The following is a 23,548-nucleotide window of genomic DNA, read 5'->3' on the forward strand; positions in this document are numbered from 1 at the left end:
TGTCTTAAGTACATATTGGTTACAATTGATGCCTTCTTATTTTTTTAGCCGCTGCAAATCAAATCAGTGGTAGCTAAAGAAGGATTAAAAGGGTACATTTACATTGAAGCTTACAAACAAACTCATGTCAAACAAGCCATCGAAGGAATCGGAAATCTACGTATTGGAATATGGCAACAACAAGTGAGGAAAGAAACTTATTGGCTCTTAAAAATTTCAAGGGTTTGAAATACCGAGAATTTTTCAATGGTTATTTTGTAGATGGTGCCGATCAAAGAAATGACTGATGTTTTGCGTGTTGTCAGAGAAAAGGCAGAGTTGAAACCGAAAGCATGGGTTCGATTAAAACGAGGTATTTTCCGCGATGACTTAGCTCAGGTCGACTACGTGGAACCGTCACAAAATATGGTTCATCTGAAACTGATTCCGCGAATAGATTATACAAGAATGCGAGGTGCTTTGAGGTCATCAGGGGTGAGTAGAGACTTTATATAGAACTATCTAGACATGATGAGAAGATTCGTAGAGTAGCCGTGTTAACCGGGTTTAGAATAAATAACGAGACAAGACCTTTTAAGTACTACTCGTCTCATTATTTATTGTAGAATTATCTGTCATTGGAACAACCCTGTTCAAAAATTATGATGATTCATTTTTTTTTTGTCATACATGGGATGCCAGATTGTGGGTTCATTCTAGGGGGACAGCTCTTGGGTTCACTGTGTGGGTTCACTCTGCGAGTGCCAGGTCATGGGTCGAGTCCATTATCATTGTTTTATCGCACTATGCGAGTTGATCAGATCTATCAGTGAGGTTGAAATATTTCAATGATGATTTCAGGATGCTGAAAGACGCAAAAAGAAACGTCGTCCTGGACAGAAACTGTTCGATGTTGATGCAATCAGGTTCGTTTCATATATTTTACTACTAGTATTCGATAGAAATGGCTAGAATTGTAGATAAATTGTAGTTTCACACCTTTTGGCAATAAACTATTCAAGTCACCTTTGTTTGACTGTAGGTAAGGTATCTCTTGGCCCTTAATACTACCTGCTCCGTCCAACGTGTGCTGCAATTTTAAAATCCCCTTTCAATATTACTTAACCCATTAGCACTCAGGAATTGCACTATGTAGTGTCAATTACTCCTCAGAAAATTCAACGTAAAATCATTACGTAAAGTTCATTACGATACCGAATAGTTCATTTGCTGTTTATTTCCATGCATTACAAGTTAGTGTTATTTTGTAGTAAATAGTCAAGGCTTTCGTGTGATGTAAGATTTGATGAGGTGGGCCACCAAAATCGTGTCCTATCGGCCCCCAAAATTCATCCAAACTTACTTGGATTTGAAATGAGCGCTCAGATGTGTTAAGTTCGAACTCGAAATACTCGAGAAATTGAAATAGGAGGATGTTGATTTCTATTCGGTATTTCGAGGACTTAGGTGTGTAATTTATCAAAAGCTATTGGGTTCGAATCCCACCATAACCATTTTCGTGCAGCATACGAAAAAAGTGCGGGGGCGGATTCGGGCGGCTTGAGGAGTAATAGGCAGGGCGGATATGGGCAGCTTGAGTGCTAATGGGTTAATTGAATTCATATGCGAAATATGTACTACAAATTCACTTCTCGATTTGAATATTTAGAAACATTGGTGGAGAAGTTACAACAGACGGTGATTTCCTCATCTTTGAAGGAAACAGATTCGATCGTAAAGGTTTTCTCTATAAGAACTTTGTCATGTCTGCCATAGTAAGTTACGCCGTTTTGTAATGCGAATATTGTGTTTGGATGTTTTATCTAATCTATTGAAACTCTGTTCAGATTGCGGAAGGAGTGAAACCAACACTTTCTGAATTGGAAAAATTTGAAGATCAGCCAGAAGGTATTGACGTTGAATGTATCCTTTCACATAAAACAACAATCTGGAATAACATAATACGATATAGCCTACAATTCTTAAAGGATTTTCGTCGAACTTGGTTTAAGTATTGGGGCCAGTAAGCTGTCAACCCCTATCGAAAATGGAGGTCATCCAGGCCGCAGGCATAAGTCTAGTTAGAATCTTGAGTGAAAAAGTTGCTATTGCCTTACCACTCTCAATTGGCTCAAAACGTTTCGAAACTTGTCCTTTGAGACATGAACAGAAATACAAAATGTGTCACTTAGGGTCTTACCATTGATTACTGATTTCTTTAAACATTTTCTTTCATCTTTCAATGAAAATCTGTGAAATCTTTTGTCAATCTACTTATAACATGAAACGAAGAGATGTAAATTCCTTAACGCGCTATAATATCACAGTGGTACCAGAGTCAAAATCATCAACTGAAGTAACTCATACGTTTGCATCTGGTGATATGGTGGAAGTGTGCGAAGGTGAATTGATTCATCTGCAGGGTAAAGTCATCCGTATAGAAGGAAATCTTATCACTGTCATGCCTAAACATGAAGATTTAAAGGTAGGAAACTTATAATAGGATCTACTGAAAATATGAGTATCTGAATGAATTTAATATTTGACACATTTGATATTTTTCCATCAGTTTATGACCTAAACATCATTCAATGTTTTCCCTCATCCAATGCGCATATTGTATGTACAAATAAATTTATTTCTTTAACCACCGACCTTCAATCATTATAGGTACATAATAAATGGATGTCTTGGATACATCGATTGTTTAAATTCATGTGTTTAATCAAAATATTATATTTAATTCATCAAAAAGGCATTTCAATTGAAGTCATTGCTTGATTGTTGTTCTAAAATGACACGGTTTATTGAAGATTTCTAATTCTAACATTGAGAGTTACATAATTAGTCAGTATAACGTCTCAGAGTTACATGATAGGTGTATTTCACTGTTGTTTTACAGGATCCAATAGAGTTTCCGTCGTATGAACTGAAAAAGTACTTCAAAATGGGTGACCACGTTAAAGTTATCGGTGGTACATATGAAGGAGATACCGGTTTGATAGTTCGTATGTTAGACAACATGGCTGTCGTCTATTCAGACCTTACTATGCACGAAGTACGTATTATCATCGCTTCAAATTAGAGATATAATAGATTTAAGATATTATTGTTTTTTCTAAGACTTTTATCCTCCTCTACAGATGAAAGTCTTACCGAGAGATTTACAATTGTGTTCAGAAATGGCGACCGGTGTTGATACAATGGGGCAATTCCAGTTCGGAGATCTCGTACAGCTTGAGTGAGTACATGTATATGGTATTTCCTATAGCCGCAAGATTTAACAAATCTCAATATGCAGCAGACGTGATGAATTGATATCTCTTTCTCATTACAGTCCACAGACAGTTGGTGTAATTGTTCGACTCGAACGTGAAAACTTTCAAGTGCTGGACATGCACGGCAAAGTGAGTAATTTTGTTCAATGTATTTACTCCACTTACTGGCCGACTGGTTTCAAGCCATAAGTATTTCTTCGCTGTGTTCATGGATTCTGGTCGAGAATTCTGGTGGCAGCAGTTTCTTGATCAAGGGTTTTCCTCTTCATTTTATCAGGAAATAACCTTGACTGACTAATGATTCCCTGGCCATTTAAAAAATAAATTTAAACTTAAATCAAGAAATGATATTTTTGTACCTGGTTAACATATTTGGGTTATTCATGCAGGTTCAAACAGTCAAACACAACGCAGTCTCAAAGAAGAGAGACACAAGGAATGCCGTAGCTTTAGATGCTGAAAATAATAACATACAAGTGAAAGATGTAGTTAAAGTTGAAGATGGGCCACACTGTGTAAGCTATTTGTAGTCTAGACCTGCAAGTTGTGTTGTAATGAGGGTCATTTGAAAGTCACCCATGCTTTGTTTTGAGTTTATTTAAGATAATTGATTTATTCCGAGGATGAATTTTGTTATTGTTTGTTTTATAGGCCAGGCAAGGTGAGATTAAACATCTTTACAGGCATTTCGCTTTCTTACATTCCCGTATGATGACTGAAAATGGTGGAGTGTTTGTTTGTAAGACTCGACATGTTTCCCTGGCTGGTGGCTCAAAGGTATGTGTTGTGTATTTGAAGTACACGGAATGTCATTTCATATTACTTTTTACTTCTTTAACATGTTCGCTGCCACCTAGCGGTTAAGGTCCGGTCGACATTGCCGACGCTAATTTTTGACATTATACAATTTATATGCTGCCAGCACTATTTGTATATCGATAAACCAATACACTGATTTATTTTAGTGAAAAAACCAATGACTAGATAACTCGTCACTGGCAATGGAGAAGAGATTTTCTATTTTTACGTGTCCCCATTGCCAGTGAAAAGTGTGAAAAATCAAATAGAAATCTAAAAGAATAAAAGTTTCATTGTAAAAATTATATAGAATGATTTTAGTCGTTATATTCTCTATAAATATTGACCAGAAAAGAAGCTAAAATTCTTTGCTTTCTGAAGATTTTTATTTAAGAAATTTCAAGTGTGCACCAGACTTGAGTTACCCCTATATTTAGTCTCTCCATACTGCCAGACAATTCTTAGCTGGTTTCTTGCCTCTGCCAGGTGGTTCATAACGCTATGAAATGATGATATAATCGATGAATCGATGACGATATAACTCGTCAGCAAACTACGAAGGTACAACCACCATGACAATTTATCTCGTCGGCGGCAGCGAACGTGTTAAAAACTCAAATATCAGTCTCTGAATGAAATACTCTGATATCGAATATATACCTGTACATGTATATCTTGTAGTGAATTTTAAATTTTTCAATTAAACCAAAACCCTAGTAATTAGATGTTCATACTAATGAGAAATTCAAGACAGATAGTGTCTGCAAATTCCAGGCATATATCCATGTTCTGTTTTCGTAGCTTTGTAAAACTAAACTGGCGTAGACGGTCTGTAATCAATCTGTGTGGTCCACTACTGTGATGGTCCCTTGTTATGCAATAATTAATTCTGTTTTACAATACCACAAATTCATGGGGACTAGTCTTTATGAATTTTTGAATATACATATATGTCGCATTGTGACTGCTGATAATGCATGATATATTGACGTACCGGTATATTTGTCAGTAAACTTTGTTGACTCTATCCGTTGAAAATGGTTTATTCATTTGTTGTGATATCTCTGGAGGTAGATTCTCATAAATGAAAATTGATTGGCATATGCCACCACCACCACCGGTGTATACGTTATTGAGTTGTTCATTGCTCTCATCTAATTCTTGATTTACAGCAAGGTACACCAAGTGGTGGTAGTGGATTTACACCGATGTCACCGCGTATTTCGAGTCCAGCTCACCCGGGTGGTGGAGGTGGTGCTGGATTCGGGGCTGGTCGTGGAAGAGGTGGTCCGAATCGACGCGATTTAGAGATCATCAATCAAACTGTAAGAATTGTTCAAGGCCCATTCAAAGGTACGTTACAACCTTCCTTCATTATTTAAACAATGACTTGCTAGTGAACAGTTGTTCAGTTAAAGCTTTAATTCAACACTCATTGAAGCTAATTTTGGTTTTATAGCTCACCTTATCTTTTACCCCCAGTCATTTTTGGACATAAGTCACAACAGTGCAACACAGGGGACTAGAAAATGTTATCACTTACAACTCATCTTTAAATTCATCATGAAATTAAGCAAGAGGAGTTGTATATTTTATTGTCTATGAAATGAATACGATGCCTAGTTTTATGAAGCATTGTATTGCAATGATCTGGGTTGCATTATTATATACCCCTCATTTTGACCGTATACATGATATCTGTGTTCATTTGGAAGTCTGAATCAACTAAGTCTGTGATTCACTAGGCATAATCCATCACCGGCATTCATCACATTCAATATTTGAAATTCTATTCTTGTATTTGCTCTATATACAGGTTATATCGGTATTGTGAAAGATGCTACCGATTCTATGGCCCGAGTAGAATTACACACCAGTTGTAAAACGATCAACGTTGATAAAAATCGATTAGCTGTTCTCACGTATGTACTTTTTTCTAGGGGCTGTTTATATATGTGTCCACACCTAGAGGGAGAGGGTTAAATTTTGGGCTGGTGTGCAGAAAACTAGATGGGCTATAGCTACATAGAATATATTTCATCGAATACAAGTTCATGATTCGGGGAGGGGGATTTTAACCCTTTTAGTACATTCTATTTATCCAAAGCTTTGGTCATTTTCTTGATGGATTATTAGTTTTAATCAGAATATCAAATTTGCTTTGTAGTGGTTCAAAAGCTGGCCGTCCGTCATCTACGTGGGGTGGACGTACACCTGTATATGGCGGTCAGACACCTGTGTATGGATCGCGTACACCGATGTATGGTTCAGCGACTCCCCTTCACGATGGAAGCCGAACTCCGCACTACGGCAGTCAGACACCTTCACACGAACCCGGAAGTGGTAGTCGAACACCTGGACAGAGCGTTTGGGATCCAGCAAACCCGAATACACCTTCACGGTAAGCTACTATAGATTATTTAGAATGACATTTTTTAAGTGCTTAATCAAGGGGATCAGTTATTGGGAAAGAGCTGTTAAAAGCAGGGTTAAGGTTTAGGGTTTGGATAAGGGTAAGGTAATTTCACACCTGACAATATTCCAGAATTCAGTTGTGCTCAATTTCTGGATTTAACTGAAGTTAATAATTTCACAGAAGCTACCAGTATCTGATCTTCAGTAGGTTTTAACTGTTATTTTACTGTCTAATTGTAGAGTGGATGATTTCAATTACAACTATGATGAACCATCACCGTCACCCTCTCCGATGGATTACGGTGGAGCTACACCAAATCCACACACACCAGGCTATCAGCCAGATACACCAAGTCCATCCGGTCGACCTTACTCACCACAGACACCTGGAACGGCTTATTCACCCTATCAGCCATCCCCTTCTCCCGGAGGATATCAACGTAAGTAAAAAATTCAGAAAGATGCTTGGTGCAGAAAATCTTCATTAGTTCATGTTCTAATTTTATATCTATATAATCTTCAGATACGCCAAGTCCAGGGAGTGGTTATGGTACACCTAGTCCAAGTGGATACCAGGCAACACCATCGCCAGGCGGTTACTCCTCCCCTTCACCAATGGGTTATAGTCCGATGACCCCGGGTGCTCCTTTCACTCCCCAAACTCCGGGCGCTGGTGAGTATCCTAAATCTGACTAGAAACCGACAAGTCGTTGCTCAATCCTCAATCATTCGATTTGATTTGAATGAATTTTTAGTATGCATTTTAGACTGGTGTGGTAATTTGAATATTTGATGATATAACCCCTCTAGGAATGAATTTTTCGTGGGTTCATGTTTGCCATTGAAGAAAGCATTAATATTTCTATCGCCTTAGAATATTTCCTTCAGGATATATTACGTGGGGCACATCTTAGAAGTTACCTTAGGGAACTCTACCGCTAAACATTTTTTGGAATACCCGGTACCGTTACGGTGTCACTGTCACGAGCCAAGTGACTCAATTTCTTCCTTAGCACCACCATTTTTGGTGTGTTTTTTCTATTGGGAGCTGCCGCTTAGATATTATTTCGTGTTCGTGTTTGAGCTTGTTCAAGATCTGTTGGTGCAGGACTGAGCTAGCACCTACACTTCTTCAGTGAGTCCGTTCCAATTCCGGTTTTACCAAACAGACTTGCAATAAATTAGATCGTTATCTTGCGGTCAGGGCAACTGTCTCCATCCACACGTGTTTCTTTTCCACGGTAGATTGATTTGTTCAGTGACTTCTCGCTTAGCGAGCAGTCTGGGTCCGCCGACAATCTGTTATCCTAAAATGATTAATTAAGGAATTAATTATTAGATTAATTGTTTCTGAGTTTGTTTAATTTTTCGCTCTTGTTTCAGCCATTGTAATTGACTTGATTTATGCCAGACTCTAGTCCTAGAGATAAAAAAGCCCATTCACGGGTGCATGAAATGTCTGGCACCTCCTCCCCTACTGGGGCGGTATGACCTCTGGTAGGGTGCAGCGTTCCCTTACAGGAGCCCTCGTTGGTAAGTTCTGTGCGGCACTACCGCAACAAGTCCTGAAAAAGGCCCCCATCACTCTTGTTGCGACAGTGGCCCAAGAGCCCATTAAACCTCAGCCCGAACCATTTCCAGATTGCGCTATGGTTCTGTCCGTAAGAAAGCCAGTCCCAACCCGGCTGGAACCAACCACTGGGTCTCGGACGGGCCTAAACAAGGCGTCATCCGAGACAACCATGCGAGCTTTGCCCCGGCTACCCGTTCACATCCGGGCCCGGGGTCCGTTGCTGTACCGATGAAAAGCCTCGACCCATTCGGTATCAGGATTTTGATCAGACGCAAATCTGCTGGACCAGGGATTGGGTCAACTCACTCAGCCGGATCAGGACTTCCATCCGTCAAACGAAAGCCAGGGCCTCTTTTTACACCGCAAGTGAGCTCACCGGTGCGTCACTCATCTGGAGAGAGGCGCAAGAGACCGTCCCCTTCGCCCTTTGGGCATGACCTCATCCACCAGAAAAATGTATAACCATTACTGGCGAAGACAGGCACGTTCCCGGTCAAGCTCCTCATCTTCCAGTAGGAGCCGGGAGCGTCCTCAACGCTATTACCGGAGCCTTCAAAGGTGTTCTTTTATCTCCTGAGCCGGCTACCTCCTCATCTGATTTTGTTACCGTTGAGGATTTCAAGGCCTTTTAGGCGGAAATATGGAGTCGGTTGGAGTTGTTTAAGCGTCACCTCAGCCTGACCTGGAGCACCTTGGCCGCTTTCATCTGAGTCGGAGAACTCTAGTCGCGAGTATGTTCCTTACGGTCCCTGACCCCAAGGATGTTGACGAGTATTCCTTGGAGGCAGCCCACAGCGCGCGTTCAGGCTCGAGGGAGTCATCGCCTCGGGTCCCGTCCGGAGTGACCACTTCCCATCCTCCGGTTGCGTTTGACCGACCGCCCAGTCCTACGCGCTCAATCGCCACGACCTATGACAGTGTGGCGACGGCGGATAGGCCCTTTCGTTGTCTCATTCAAGAGGTTCTCCGCAAGCTTGGCGCCACTGTTCCTAAGCCTCATAAGTCTGCAGATCAGGCAGAGTGTATGGCCTCGTATGCTGCCTACGGAGGGGACTTTCATGCTCTTCGCGAGTCCTCCGCAGTGACGGCCAAGTGGGCATGGATCAATAGGCATTAGTGGGGTCAGGGTCGGTCGACTGGGTTTGCCTATCCCCTGCCGGAATCAGGTCTCAAGCAGGGAAAGTTTTACTTTCTTTCTGAGCCACCAGTCCCCGGTTTTAGAACATCCTGATATAATACTTCCAGGTCAACTGAACATTTGCGTGGCTCGGTTGACGCAGACGTTAAATCGATTTTCTCCTCACTATCAGTTGCGCCTGTCCTTAACATTCAACCTCCTTAGGCAGGGGTAGCCTTTGGTCAATCGTTAGACTAGCTAAAGGCCCTCAGGGTACAGCTAGCAGTTGGCCTCAAGGTTCTGTCTGTGTGAACAGCTTCAAAACACTTGTGTTGAATCATGGATGTGAAGCTTGTACCCCATGGCTACATGCTACATGGCCGATTTACTTCGGCTATGCTTGGAGTAATCATTTGTCAAATGATTATTCCAAGGCCTATGTAATGCGGTACATTAAACATGTACCGCATCAATACAGTTCCATTCACTTTTCAAGTTCAATGTCAATACTGTAACCCATTATGGAAAGTTTCTTTCTTGTTTCCGGTTGGTGTGCCCCAGTGGCAGCAGAATTTTAAAAAATCAACGAGTCACAGGCTAAGTTTCACTGACCCTTTAAGATCCCAAGGGAGCAGCCTGGGCAGACTGCCAATTCAGTGGCGTCTCCAGCGGCCCCTCCGAGCCAGTATTCGTCGTTTTCTGGACGTATCAGCCCCACTCCACGCGGTGGCGCCACTCCGCGGGATTTACGCGAAGCAGCAGAACACAAACACGGCCACTCTCAATTTTCAATGATAGAAATCGTGTGTGCATTTCAATTATTTCGGCTGTTAGGGTTTTAAGGCACAATATAAGTTGATGATGTGATATGGCGATGTTAATTAATGATAATTCCGCAGTGAGGCTAGTCACGAACGGTGCCGATTGAGTGTACAGCTGCCAAAAACACTATAATGGGCGTAGTTGCGTAACTATTTGCAGTGAATTGCAGACGAAACATGAAGCCCTAACGGCCGTTTAAAAAAAAATTATACCAATCGCAATTGTAAAATAAAAATGAGATAGAGCCTAAGTTAAAATTCTGGCCATTTCTAAAATGTTATTAATTATTATTACTAATTTTTAGTCAGTGCGGAACGTTTAGTTTTCCAACAATAATGAGGGGTGGTAGGTAGTCATGCAATTCAAGTCATCATTTATTACACGTTACTTCCGTGTTGTTGAAAATCTCGCGAGTCCTGGACTAAACCCCAATGAACAATGTGATCTGTGTGCTGGCCACAAATGCGCACAGATCACACTACACTACCCATTACACACTCCAGTACCCACAGCTTTCATATATCCGTCCAAATATTTAGTGGCTTTCTTCCTGGATGCTCGTTTTGGGCAAGCAACGAAGGGAGAGGCAGATTGTTAAGGGGTAAGGTAGGGGTAAGTCCTCTGCCAAGCCCTTGTGAATCCCATAATTGATGTTCAAAATTGAAGGGCCGTTGTTTTCAAACTGCGGCCGATGTGTTTGCAGACAGATCGGCCACAAGGGTAATCTCGTTTTCGCCTCCAATTCGAAGCGAAGCCTCACCTGATGAGACCCAAGAGAGTTCAGAAGGCACAATCACCCCCTCAATCGAAGAGTTGTAACAGAAGGTCACACTCCTGCTGGTCCAAGACAAGTCCTCTCCCGGCTGAAACTCGATCAATGGCGGCGTGGATCGATTTGAAGGACGCATACTTTCAGGTGCCGATTCATCCCAAATCACGTCGCTACCTCCGGGTCAAGTTAAAGGGTTGCCAGTACCAGTTCTCGGCCCTTCCTTTTAGTCTAAGCTCGGCGTTAAGCTGGGTGTTCAACAAGCTGGTCAAACCAGTCCAACAATATCTTTAAACAAGGGGTGAAGATTTTTGTATATCTGGAAGACTGGTTAAGCATGGGCAACTCGGGATGAATGTCAGGTGTCCATAGACTTGGTGCTGGACCTGTTGGCAGTCCGCAAAGCCCTGGGGTTCTTTCACAGGAGTTTGATAGGCAGACATGGGTGGTTAGCCATCCACCGACAACCAGATGGTCAGGGCCTACCTTCAGAACCAAGGAGGCACCAGATCGGTTAAGCTTATTGCACTCACGGTGGAGATTTTCATCTGGTGTCAGGCCCGAGGAATTCACCTTTCTGTTGACACCTGGCGGACAATAGGAATGTTGTTGCCGATGCCCTTTCCCATCAGGATGCGGCCATTTTAACCCACCCCCGATTCAAGTCTTGTCAGCAGTCCTCGGCCAGATAGAGCTGGCGTTCTCCTCTCTGATAGTTCTAATTGCGTGTTGCTGGCCAGCTCAGGCTTGGTTCCGTCTTCTCGACCTTCTGTGCGACAATCCCAGGTGCTTGCCGCAATTTCCATCCCTCCTGTCTCAGAGGGGTTTCCGGAGGCATCAGGCACTAAAAATGGTCAACTTTCACGCCTGGCCATTGTCGAGCGACGCCTGGTGAGTGCAGGGTTTTCAGTCGTAGCTTCCTCGTTTATCGGTACATCCAAGCGCCCTAGTACAGGCGGGATTTATGACTCCAAGTGGAAGCTCTAGGGTGATTGGTGTAGTCAACGAAGGATTGATCCATGCTCTCCCCCTGTAGCCACTCTTGCTGATTTTTTCCTCTTTCTTTTTGAGGTTAAGAGGCAGCCGGTGGTAACCATTAAGGCTTACCAGTCCGCTATCGGCCATACTTTCAGGGCGACTGGTATCCAGGACTTGACTACTGGTTCCCGTATTTCCACGTTGAATGAGAGAGAAAATCCTCCATTTTGTGAAATTTCTTGAATTTTTACATTGTCACCATGCCTACGAAATGAAGTTATTTTTCTTGTGGGGTCTCAACAACTAAATCAGGGTGGCGTAGGCATGGTAACAATGTTCAAATCCAAGAAATTTGACAAAATGGAGGATTTTCTCTCTCATTCAACTGGACTTAAGGAGTCTTTTTGCCAATCCATCTAATTGGTACAGAACTGGAAATATATCGGATATTCAGTTGTTGTCCGCGATTTTTGGCATTCTGTTAAGACATAAATGAGGTATGTACCCCAAAAAGTAAGCAAAATATCCAAGAAAAACAGGTCTCATCAATTAATAAATAGACATTAGTCCTACAGTTTTAATTAGATCAATTCCAAATTTAGTATGAATGTTCTATTGACCAACGCCTATAAAGTTATAGAGCCATTTTTTTTATTCGTCCCCCAGGGCCGCCCCTGGGGTGGAGTTTCTTTTTCTTCAAATTGCTACTCGTCCTACAGTTTTAGTCAGACCAATTCCAAATTTGGTATGAATGTTCTATGGACCTAGGCCTATGAAGTTTCAGAGCCATTTTTTGGATTCATTCACCAGGGGGTGCCCCTTGAGATGGAGTTTCTATTTCTTCAAATTACTGTAAGTCTACAGTAATTTGAAGTACTACAAATAATTAAGTACTACAGTTTTAATCAGATCCAGTCCAAATTTGGTATGAAAGTTCTATGGACCAATACCTACAAAGTACCCATCCCTTTTGGGATTTTGCCACATGAGGGCACCCCTAGGTATGCAGCTTCTATTTCTTCAAATCACACAGCGATGCTATATAAGCCGATATGCTCCTTGTTTGAAGGATGTTTCGGGACACAGAACAGGGAAATTGGGAAAAACTTTCTTCAGTGATTTCTCTCAAAAATCACCTTAATCAACCCATCTCCACTTAAATGTTGACTGTAGTATGACGATATATGTTCATTTCAATTTGGGAAAATTGAAAAATCACCCATGAAATATTTGAGAAAAACTTTGGGGAATTACTAGGTATAGGTCGAGGTCTGAATATTGTAGTGGTAAATTCCAGGATTTAAAATGATCTAATACTACGCCCCGGTGTTTTAGCTTCAGCGGCCATATATTGGAAGTGGTTTCGTTCCCAAAACTCAATGGCTCAACTCCAGATCAGGCAAAAGTAGATCTGTGGGTCCAACATTTTCACTGAGAAAAGTATTAATATGCGCAGATCGATAGAAGGAGGCACGTGAAGTAATTTTCAGAAGTCGACAATCGGCAATCAGAACCCTGATGGTCAACCATTTCTCGGGTCAACATTCGACAATCAGCAATCGCCAATCAGAAACCTGATAGTCGACCATTTCTAAATTCGACAATTGGCAATCAGAAACCTGATAGTCGACCATTTCTATATTCGACAATTGGCAATAAGATTGACTTGAAAACAGGTCGACAATCGGCAATCAGGTTTCTGATTGCCGATTGTCGACGTGAAATCTGGTCGACTATCAGGTTTTTGACGGCAATTTGAAACCGAACCACACACCCCATTTAAGGAAACCCTCCATGATGGAACTATATTGACCTATTCTGGAGTTGAACCAACTCAATATTCAGCCACCCTCTGATATGTGACATCATATGAATTTTATTTGAATATTTTTTCATATTGTGAACAAATTTTTTTGAAAATATAAAATGGTTTCCCTGCCGCGCCTTCCTGTACCCTCTGAAGTTTTGGACGTAGACCAAACAAGTGTTTATCTTTGGTCTCATATGAGAAATATGAAATACAATATAAACTTCTAGAACTTTGAAGTCACAAATTAAAAAGATTTTTCAAGCAATGAATGCCCAAACAACCTCTAGCTTTCAAGGTATACTACACATTGCCCATGGGCAATTAATTCTTTTTGGAAACCGTTTTATTTGTAGTTTTAGCCTGCACACATTTTGTGGGAGCCTTACCTGCCGCCTGGTGCTTGGCTAATCCTTCTAAAATGTAAATGCCCCATGTAACATATCCTGAAGGAAATATAATTTTCTGGAGTAAAATTTGTATTTCTGACGGATACCTACGTGGGGCACAGGATATTCCCGCCCCCTTCCCCACTAGGCACTGAGTTTCGGAAGAAATTGAGTTGTGTGGCTCGTGGCATCGCCACCGTACGGTACCAGGTATTCCAAAAAATGTTAAGCGGTATATTTCCAAAACTAAGGTAACTTCTTAAAATGTGCCCCATGTAAGTATCCCTCAGAACAAATTTTACAAAACATACAAATTTTACTCCGGAAAATTATGATTGCTTTCGTGTAATCGCAATCTACTTGCCACAGCGCTGATTGCTTCGGATTATTGTATTGCTCGTAAAAGAATACTGGCAACCATATGATGATGTCCCATCGTTTCTTAAGTTTGAAATTTATTTACAAGGGTCTGCGGCAAACAGAATCTACTATACATAGATGTCAGTTGTTATCTCTGAAATGCTTTCATCCATTTTTAAGGTATGGAACACAGCGGTGGTGAATGGCAGACAACTGATATTCTGGTGAAAATAAGAGAAACCCACGATGAACCGAAACTCATCTTCCAGCAGGGTGTCATCAGGAGCGTCAACGTAAGACCCCCCACCTTCCTCCGTAAATTTCCATTAATCCTGACATTGCTTGATGAATAAAATCTAGCATAGTAAAATCTAGCACTATGATAATTTCAAACATTTTTAGCCCACTTGAACAAATTTTATTTTCCCCTCAAACATAATTCTCTTATAATGTACATTGACATCACTCAATGGCGAGCTGCCAACGTTACTGTGGCAATTGAGTAATCCACTTATGGCAAATGAGGATCCACAAGGTGTCGCTAGTAGTTACTCTGTCTTCCACATTCAATTTCTTCTACATTTCAGTTAAAGTTGAATGGACTTTTCTCTTGAACAATTTAATCATTAATGAAAATTATACCAATTGCAGGGTAAAAAATGCATTTAAAGCATATTTGCTGGTTCATGTGATAACATATGGATTTGGGAGTCTAAAAATACAGTATAAGTTGATTGAAAATGAACCAATTTTGACTACGTAAGACTGAGTGCTTGTCACGCCATCTGGCGGGATAACTGGTGTTGCTGCTCCCAATTGTAACTTCATATTTACTGTGGTATATTTATTTCACAGGGTGGCATGTGTTCATTATATCTAGCTGAGGAGTCACGGGTTGTCAATGTGGCTTCAGAGCATCTTGAACCTGTTCGACCGAGAGCTGGAGATAAGGTATGTTATACAGATACCAGGAGGCCTAGCAATGTGAAGCCTCCTCACCACCAGATGCTCTATCAACTTTGCATATATTGATCGTCCAAACTTCACTGTTAAAGCATCGGGAAAGCGCTCATGGAAAGACAAACCTACAGTTCATTGTGTCCAATGTTTGAACCATCCTTTCATCGATGGTTCTAATCGCCTCACATACTGAAGATGCCAAGTATAAAGAGTCTACAGTCTAACTGTTAGTGATACTAACTACCTGCATACCTGACCATGTATTGTGGACATTTCAAAACGACACTTTCAAAAAGTAAATGTTCCACAACAATGGTGTCTGGTTCCAGGCTATGTTAGTACATTAACCCATATAAGCATACATAGATTGTGGACAATAACACATATTTCCTTCGAGTACTGTACCCTTTCCTAAGGTTTTTGCCAATATTTTCTAAATTAGGATTGATTGCCAATGGTTTTTCTATACGACCCGGCCCTTTTTTTCTTTTTTCAACTTTTTTCTCGGCGTTCATGCATTCAGAACACGTTTTTGATTTTTCGCCAAAATTTACAAGGGATTAGGAAGTTTTGGGAGTTTTCACTTTCGTTCCGGTGAGTCCGTGAAAGGCTATCCCTTGTTTCCTTTTATCGAAATAAGCTAATTGAATTGAATTGAATTTAGTATTGATTGATTAATTGAATGAATAATGCCGCCCCTCCTTAAGGTTAGCATCGTGGCGGGGAGGGATGTGGTCATTTATACGTAGCCTGGGACAACCACATTTTGTGTGAGTCATGTAGGCGTAAATCGGGGCAAATTTGCTCCAGGGTTAATCCTTGCAAGATTTGTGAGGGTTGGTACAAGAACCTTTGGATTTGGGTCGATAATTCTCGGAAACTCAAAGATTGTTGTCACGTTAATAGTAGAGATCCGTTGGTTTCGGCCAACGTGCCCACCGACATCTCTTATTCTATTTCAAATCGTTAAGCGCAGCGGACGCTGGCTATACTTGCACGGTTGGCTTCCCAACTCCGTTCACTGGGGAGGATCATTAGTTCTCCGGCACCGGTCGCGGGTCAATCACCAGTCACTAGCAGATCACCGGTTCGGCCGGTTCAGACACTTGGTTCTGGACCGAGCGCACGCCATCGTAGTCAAGATACTGGCACAAGCCACCCGCCACCGGTCCAGTCGGTATCCCAGGTCCAGACGCCGTGATCGAAGTAAACGTGCAAGGTCTAGTAGATCATGGATAGATCGCGAGAGGGATTACGATTGTTATTGCAGAAAGTTTCGCCATCAGTTGCCTCATCGTTCATGGACATTGGTTAGCGAAGAAGGCAATACATTTAGCAGGTCTCGATCCCGTTCGAGGGACCGTCACCGAAGTCTTCGTGATCATCGGGATAGGGGAAAATTCCTGACTCTGAAGGATTTCCAGAAAATTTTAAATTTGTTATCGTCTTCGCAACAAGTCGTTACTACAACTTCTACAACAGGTAAGCCTATTCCTGATTGTCCAGTTAGAAGTTCGCCAGCCCACTCAGTTATTCAGAATTCTGACTCTGAATTCCTGGATGCTGGGGTAGGATATGATTTTAATGAGGATCTGGTCCCAGAAGCGGCAATTCCTTCTGGTGTCGTTCCTGCCGCAAGCAATTTTGGGTTGCCCTATACAACAGGGTCTTCCCTGTCTCGCAACGTATGTCCGTCCCGTTCGGTTTTATCTGACTTGCCATTTAGAGCAATGATTAGTTAGTTTTTTGTCTAACACAGGGCAACTCGCGCTAAACCCACAGCAGCTCCTTTGTTCGGTGAGTCAATGGAAGCTTATCGCCCGCCGGACTCTGATCTTAATGTTATACGCGAATAGTCAGCGGTTTCAAGAAAATGGGCTCGATTAGATATGCAATTATGGGGTGAATGTCGCTGCCTGGATGCTGATTATACTTTAATCAGCCCGGATACTGGTTCAGCACAGTCGGGTATTTGTTTGCCCAAGTCCGGTTTGGTGGCCATGACGTCAATCCTGGACAATCTTACCGGGGTTGGTTCATTTCAGGATATTGCTCTTAAGGTGTTGACGGGTGAGCTTCGCAAAACTCTCGGGCTCCGCAGGAACATGCGGGCTCCGACCCAGAGTCAGTTGCCCTAAAACTAAAAGGAATGGACCAGATTATCCAATCTTTGGCTTGATCTGTTTCACATGTCATTTCACAGCCTCGGTTCAGGGTCAGGCTAATCTTATGTTTGTCTCCCGTCAGTCAGTTATGGACTCCAGTTCCAAAGCTTGTCTACCAGATATGGTGTCCAATTCATTGCTGAGAGCTCCATTGGGGACATCTTTGCGTCTCTTCTCCGGTTAGTGGGCTCCTGTTTCTGCTGAGCTGAGGAAGATTCAGGAGATCCAGACCAAGTCCACCGCCCGAACTCCATGGAAAAAGTGTTCTGGTCCGGCGCCATCGGCGCATTGTTTGGCACTGGCTCAAACAGGACCAACTCTTACTTCGGCGCTTTCTCAGGCGTCTACAGATGCCGGTTGGAGAACTAACGCACAGCTCCAACAATCGCTCAAGCCTCGTCCAGTCATAACAGTCCAATTCGTATCGGGGCAAGGGGAAGTCTCCGAAAAGGGGTTCTTCCTTTCAGAAAAACGCGAAATGAATTCCCGGGACCAGTGGGAGGTTGTCTGCAACAGCCACCCACTGGTCCGACCTTTTCGGAGACAGTTGGTCCTCCCGGGTCGTCTCACGTGCTACTGTCTCCGTTTCCGCGCCTGACGAGGTCACCTCCCGACATGCGACCAAAACCAGGTCAGGAGGCCTTAAGTTCTCCCGCTCTCAAGGAATTGGCCGAGAAGGGAGCGATAGAACCAGTTTGCAAAACATCTGGCTGGTTTCTCGAATATTCATGGTACCAAGGGCCACAGGGGGTCAACGGACGGTGATAGATCTGTCATCCCTCAATCGGCACGGGGGGTCAACGGACGGTGATAGATCTGTCATCCCTCAATCGGCACCGAGACATTCCAAGGTTCTGGATGACCAAACTCAGGGACGTGATTCAAGGGCTCAGTCAGGGTCAATGGGCAGCTTCATTGGATCTGAAAAATGCTTATTTTCATATAGTTGAAAGGTTGTCAGTTCCAGTTCAGGTCTCTTCCTTTTGGCCTCATTACGGCCCCATGGGTTTTCACCAAATTGGTCAATTCGGTTCAGAAGGTACTTCAGTCCAGGAGTCTTCGACTGTTCGTTTACCTCGACGACTGGTTAATAGTCGCGAACTCGGCTAAAGAATCAGTTGCCACTTCTCCGGATTTCTCCGGAATTCCGGATTTAAAAAAAATCCAATTTCATTTCCGGATTATCGGGAGAAGTCAAATAATCACAAAAGAAAACATCGCGAAAAAAATAAAATCAATTCGGGATTCGACCCTAAACATCAAAACGTAGTGGCAACAACCCTGCAGTACACCATTAAACCAAGATGACGCGACGATCGAAATCAATTGACGCTTCGTTTGTTTTTTGGCTCTCTGGTTTATGTATGAGGTGTATTTGACGGAACCAATCGCTATTTGAAAAAAAGATCTATAGGCGTTAATGAAAGTGAGGCCTATAACGCGTATTGCGCCCGAACGCATCTCCTGGCGTTCTAATTTCAAAAAATATTTTAGGGGAGGGCCCCCAGACCCCCGACTTATTTTCCGGATTTTTAGCTTCACATAAGTGGCAACTCTGAAGAATGTCGGAAGGCAATGTACTCAGTCTTTGACTTAGTCCATCAGCTAAGGTTCTGCGTAAACGGAAAAATCTCAGTTGACGCCGGCCCAACAGTTCACTTATCTCGGCATCGACTTCAATCTTTGAATCAGCAAAGTCTTTCCGTGCATGGCTCAAGTAGCCAAACTTCAAGAAGCTGTAGCGGGAGTTTCCACAACGCCGAGAACAGCTCGTTACTGGTCTCAGCTTCTAGGCTCAATCAGCTCCATGGGTCTGGTGGTGCACTTTGGCCGCCTCAGAAGCAGGCGCTTGCAACAATATTGGGAGGTCCTCTGGTCTCAGTTGAAGGGCAACTGGAAGACCTTGATTCCCATACCTCGAACCAATCTAAGTCCAGATCTTCATTGGTGGGCGACAAAAACGAATCTTCGTCGCGGGGTGTCTCCAGTTCGTGTATTCACGCATGCCAGTCACCAAGGGTGGGGCGCATCTGAAGAAAGCCGGCAGGTGATCTTGCTACAGCGCCACCAACCACATACATTTCCTAGTACTGCTGGCCTTGTGGAAGGCCCTGAAGTTCTTTTACAGTAGAGTGGAGGGCCACCCACATTTGGTTAGCCACGGACAATTCAACAGTGAGGGCTAACCTTCAGAATCAAGGGGGCACTCACTCAGAAACCCTCACAGATCTGTCAGCCAAAATTCTTCTTTGGTGCCAGGCATAGGGCGTTTCCCTGACTGTAGCACATTTAGCAGGGAAAAGGAACGTGATGGCCGATGCTCTTTCTCGTCGAGGTCAGGTTATTGCGACAGAATGTTCTCCACCAAGAAGTAGCCAATCGGGTTCAAGACATGTTCGGCAATCCGCTGCTGGCAGGATCTGCTTGCCACCCAGTTCAATCGGAGGTGTTCACTGTTTGTTTCCCTGTTTCTGGACGTGGAAGCGTCGGGGTAGATGCCTTCTCTCTCGACTGGTTGGGGATGCATGCGTATGCGTTTCCGCCCCCACCAGTCCTCCCGCACTTGCTGGATCAACTAGATAGATCAGTCTATTGCAACATAGTTCTGGTATCACCATGTTGGCTGGCTCAGAAATGGTTCCTACCACTTCTCAACCTACTGTGTGACAACCCCAGGATTCTTCTGAATTTCCCATTGCTTCTGTCTCAGGGAAACTTTTGGCATCATCTGACCAGGCAGTGGTTAAATCTGCCAGCCTGGCCATTGTCCAGCAATCCTTGTCAGCTTCAGGCTTCTCAGAACAGGCTGCATCTTTATCGCATGATCTAAGCGGCCATCGACAAGTACCATTTACGATGCCAAATGGGGTCATTTTGCAGATTGGTGTGCTACAGGGGAAATTGATCCATGCTCACCCTCTGTAGCTTAATTGGCAGTTTTTTTACTCCATGTATTTGTCGTAAAAGGTCTGCAGGTTCCGCTCCACGATTTCCCATACATTGCGTTCTTCTGGTCGGCCAAACATAACAGCTGATCATCGGATATCCCAGCTTGTTGCAGGGTTTTCTGTTTCCCAGCCTCGGGTACCAAGAATAGTTTCACCATGGGATCTGTCAGTAGTTTTGTAGAAGTAAATGGAGGCTCCATTTGAACCTCTTTCGGCAGGGTCATTTGCGAATTTGTCAAAAAGACTGTATTCTTGCTGTTCTTGACTTGCTCGGCCCATCATTCTGTAATTCATGCACTTTCAGTTCGACAAGGTCATATTGTTTTCGGGCCAATAGCAAAGGAATTTGTTTCGCTGTGGCCTGCTTTGGAGTTTTTAGCAAAGAACGAACGGCCAGGCTCAGTCAGTCGTCAATGGGGAATTGAAGCCCTAAAATATCGAGTTGAAGTGAATATTCCGGACAGGACATTATGTCCTGAACAGGCTTTGTGTTTCTATTTAGATCACTCTGCTCCACGAAGGGGTTTGTAGGTGCGGTTATTTATTCCGCTGCTGGATCACCTGGAGGGTGATATTTCTCGGAACACTGAGGCCCGATGGGTCTCTTCACTGATCAAGGACATTTTATTGAAGAATCTTTCCTCGGAGGGAGTTGTTTCTCATCAAGTGAGGTCTATGGCTACTTCCTGTGCAGCCTTTTCAGGTGCTCCGTTGGAAGAAGTCTGTCAGGCCGCCTTTTGGAATTCTCCATCGACATTCATGTCCTTTTATTTACGGGATTTCTCAGGCCAGCTAGGCTCATTAGCATCGCTCGGTCCTGTTGCTATTGCGTAAGGTGTCCTTTATTTTGGATCGGACTCTTTGGCGTGGAATTTTAATGCTTGCATTATCAGGATCACGGGGGTGTATCCATGTACATAGTTTGAGCTCATGTTCGCAAGTATTCATTTTGCAAAATTCGGAGGGGGCCCTGAGCTGGACGGACTCACTGTGGCCAACCGGTCTTCCTTGTGCTACAGTGCTCCATTCCGTGCTTGGGTAAGTGCTCTCTTTTTTCCCTCTTACCTTGCTTTTGAGCCGTTGTTTTTCTATCTACCTTTCCCACCATCCTTGTGCTAGGCTAGTCAAGCAAAAACCATTGGAAAGGGTACAGTACTCGACGGAAATGTTACAATTTTTGGAACAAAAATTTGTATTTCCGAGTAGTACTTGCCCTTTCCTATGATGGTAATCCAGCCCACATGCCCAGCATAGCTGCATTTTTGGGTCTGTTATGGCGCATAAAGATGGGGAATTTTGCCAGTGGCTAAATGCAATACCGCAGGGACGGTTCGTATAGAATAACCATTGGTGATCAATCCAAATTTAGAAAATATTGGCAAAAGCAATAGGAAAGGGTAAGTACTACTCGGAAACACAAATGTTAGTTCCAAAAATTTTAATATTTTAGCACTTCTTATTTTGTAATTCATGATTCTAGATGATAAGTATATTCACAATATTTCACTCGATATGAATTCATCTTATTACAAACGTCTGGTTTTCTTTCGCAGGTGAAAGTTTTGTTCGGCGAAGAACGTGAATCTACTGGTAATCTGTTGAGCATAGATGGAGCTGAGGGTGTCGTGAAAACCGATCAGGGCAATTTGAAATTGCTGAACTTGAAGAATCTTTGCAAAGTGCCGAACGAAAAGTGATGGATACAAATATGAAAACTTTCCTGCATTGATTGCCATGTCCGCTATTTACAATAGTTGATTTGTAAGTCACGCTTATTGCGGTTTAACTTTGTAAGAATTTTTAAACGGCTCATTCACTACATCTGGCTTATTGTACAGTCAAACCCACTCATGTTGTCATACATTGGATATTGAACTAGGAAACCACAAATAGGGACTGAAAAATGGTGACAACTTGAATAATGTGACGACTTATGCAATGTCAACTTAACATAGTTTGACTGTATAAAAAACCATTTTCAGAGGTGTCACCTGTTGCCAATTTCATATGTTTGGTATGAACATGAATGAAAGGTGTTACTAAGCCTAGGGTCATCCATTTGGTGAATGGTAGATGTGAATGAGATGTTACTGCGAAACATTTTGCCTTGCTACTGATAAAACCTGTGGAAAACAATAGACATCGTTAATGGTTTTGCTCTGCACATGTAGCCTCTAAGGTCCATTAATTGCTCTGTTGGCTCTGTCATTTTTAACCAAACCATTTTGGCTTCTTTGGCAAGGTATTTTTTGATATTTTGTAAAAATGGTAATATTTGTTTCCGTAATTATTGCATTTGTGTATATGTATAGTAGATAATAGATTATGATAACGAGTCGGTTCCATTTATCTGAGTGAGTTAAAAATTTCAAAAAAGTCATATTTCAACTGAAGAGCTTCAGAAAATCCGAAAGAATTTCCTCTGCATTATCTCAGTTCTTAGTACATGAGAAAAAGGCTTGTTAGAAATTCTCGAGTTGTCAGATTAAGAATTGGTAGCAATCGATCTTAAAGTCAGTGTGTATAACAGAACAGTGTCAATCATGTGTATTTGTATAGATAGTGAAGAGAAGCGCTACATCATAAATGATTCAATATTATTAATAAAAAAACCTATAAAATAGTAAGTTCACGTTTCTACTGGATTTACCTTTATTTCTAAAGCAATGGGATAATGCCCATGGAAAGACCAACCTAAAGTTCAAGGGGTACAACGTTTGAACCATCCTTTCATTAATGATTCTAATCACCTCATGTACTGAAGATGCCAAGTACAGTCAACCTCGCTTAATTTGTATCTCTTGGGACCGAAGTCTTTTCAACGAATTAAGACATTATACAGATTATATGTAATACCAAAAATTCATAGTCTTTATGAATTTTTGGTAGTACGTATTTTCTATGAATTATGTATGATTTGTAGAATTAACGATTTATCTATCAATTCGCATAAACTACGAATAAAAAAACCTGCCAAGAATCGTTTCCCTGACAGAAAAACCTCGCGTACCACGGCCATTTATTGTTTTAGACTTAACTGGCAGAAAATGTCGTGGCCGCGGCATGCTCGGTGGCATCGAAAATAGGCGTTTTTACGAGCATCCGATTTTTGCGATCGATTTTGTGAACAATTTGCTCCGATCGTGCGATCGAATCGGTCGTTCGTAAAAATGACGATAGTTTTGGCTTT

The 23,548-nt window shown here is 42.4% G+C and overlaps 1 protein-coding gene across 4 annotated transcripts in view; it reads left to right on the forward strand.

The window, feature by feature from the left end:
* Positions 1–22,946, forward strand: part of LOC141912574 (transcription elongation factor SPT5-like) — a 33,333-nt gene extending 10,387 nt beyond the window's left edge. For all 4 annotated transcript variants that reach the window (XM_074803860.1, XM_074803861.1, XM_074803862.1 and 1 more), the window contains 19 exons: positions 49–183; positions 262–474; positions 841–905; positions 1,649–1,754; positions 1,827–1,902; positions 2,307–2,464; positions 2,882–3,037; positions 3,123–3,220; positions 3,317–3,386; positions 3,647–3,772; positions 3,909–4,034; positions 5,228–5,408; positions 5,872–5,977; positions 6,223–6,456; positions 6,711–6,910; positions 6,994–7,143; positions 14,466–14,578; positions 15,141–15,236; positions 21,912–22,946. In XM_074803860.1, coding sequence (XP_074659961.1) covers positions 49–183; positions 262–474; positions 841–905; positions 1,649–1,754; positions 1,827–1,902; positions 2,307–2,464; positions 2,882–3,037; positions 3,123–3,220; positions 3,317–3,386; positions 3,647–3,772; positions 3,909–4,034; positions 5,228–5,408; positions 5,872–5,977; positions 6,223–6,456; positions 6,711–6,910; positions 6,994–7,143; positions 14,466–14,578; positions 15,141–15,236; positions 21,912–22,055 — 2,553 coding nt within the window. In that variant the 3' untranslated portion in view covers positions 22,056–22,946. The remainder of the gene's footprint in view (positions 1–48; positions 184–261; positions 475–840; positions 906–1,648; positions 1,755–1,826; positions 1,903–2,306; positions 2,465–2,881; positions 3,038–3,122; positions 3,221–3,316; positions 3,387–3,646; positions 3,773–3,908; positions 4,035–5,227; positions 5,409–5,871; positions 5,978–6,222; positions 6,457–6,710; positions 6,911–6,993; positions 7,144–14,465; positions 14,579–15,140; positions 15,237–21,911) is intronic.
* Positions 22,947–23,548: the final 602 nt, after the last annotated feature.

Source organism: Tubulanus polymorphus, chromosome 11 (genome assembly GCF_964204645.1).
Source record: "Tubulanus polymorphus chromosome 11, tnTubPoly1.2, whole genome shotgun sequence".
Classification (NCBI taxonomy): domain Eukaryota; kingdom Metazoa; phylum Nemertea; class Palaeonemertea; order Tubulaniformes; family Tubulanidae; genus Tubulanus; species Tubulanus polymorphus.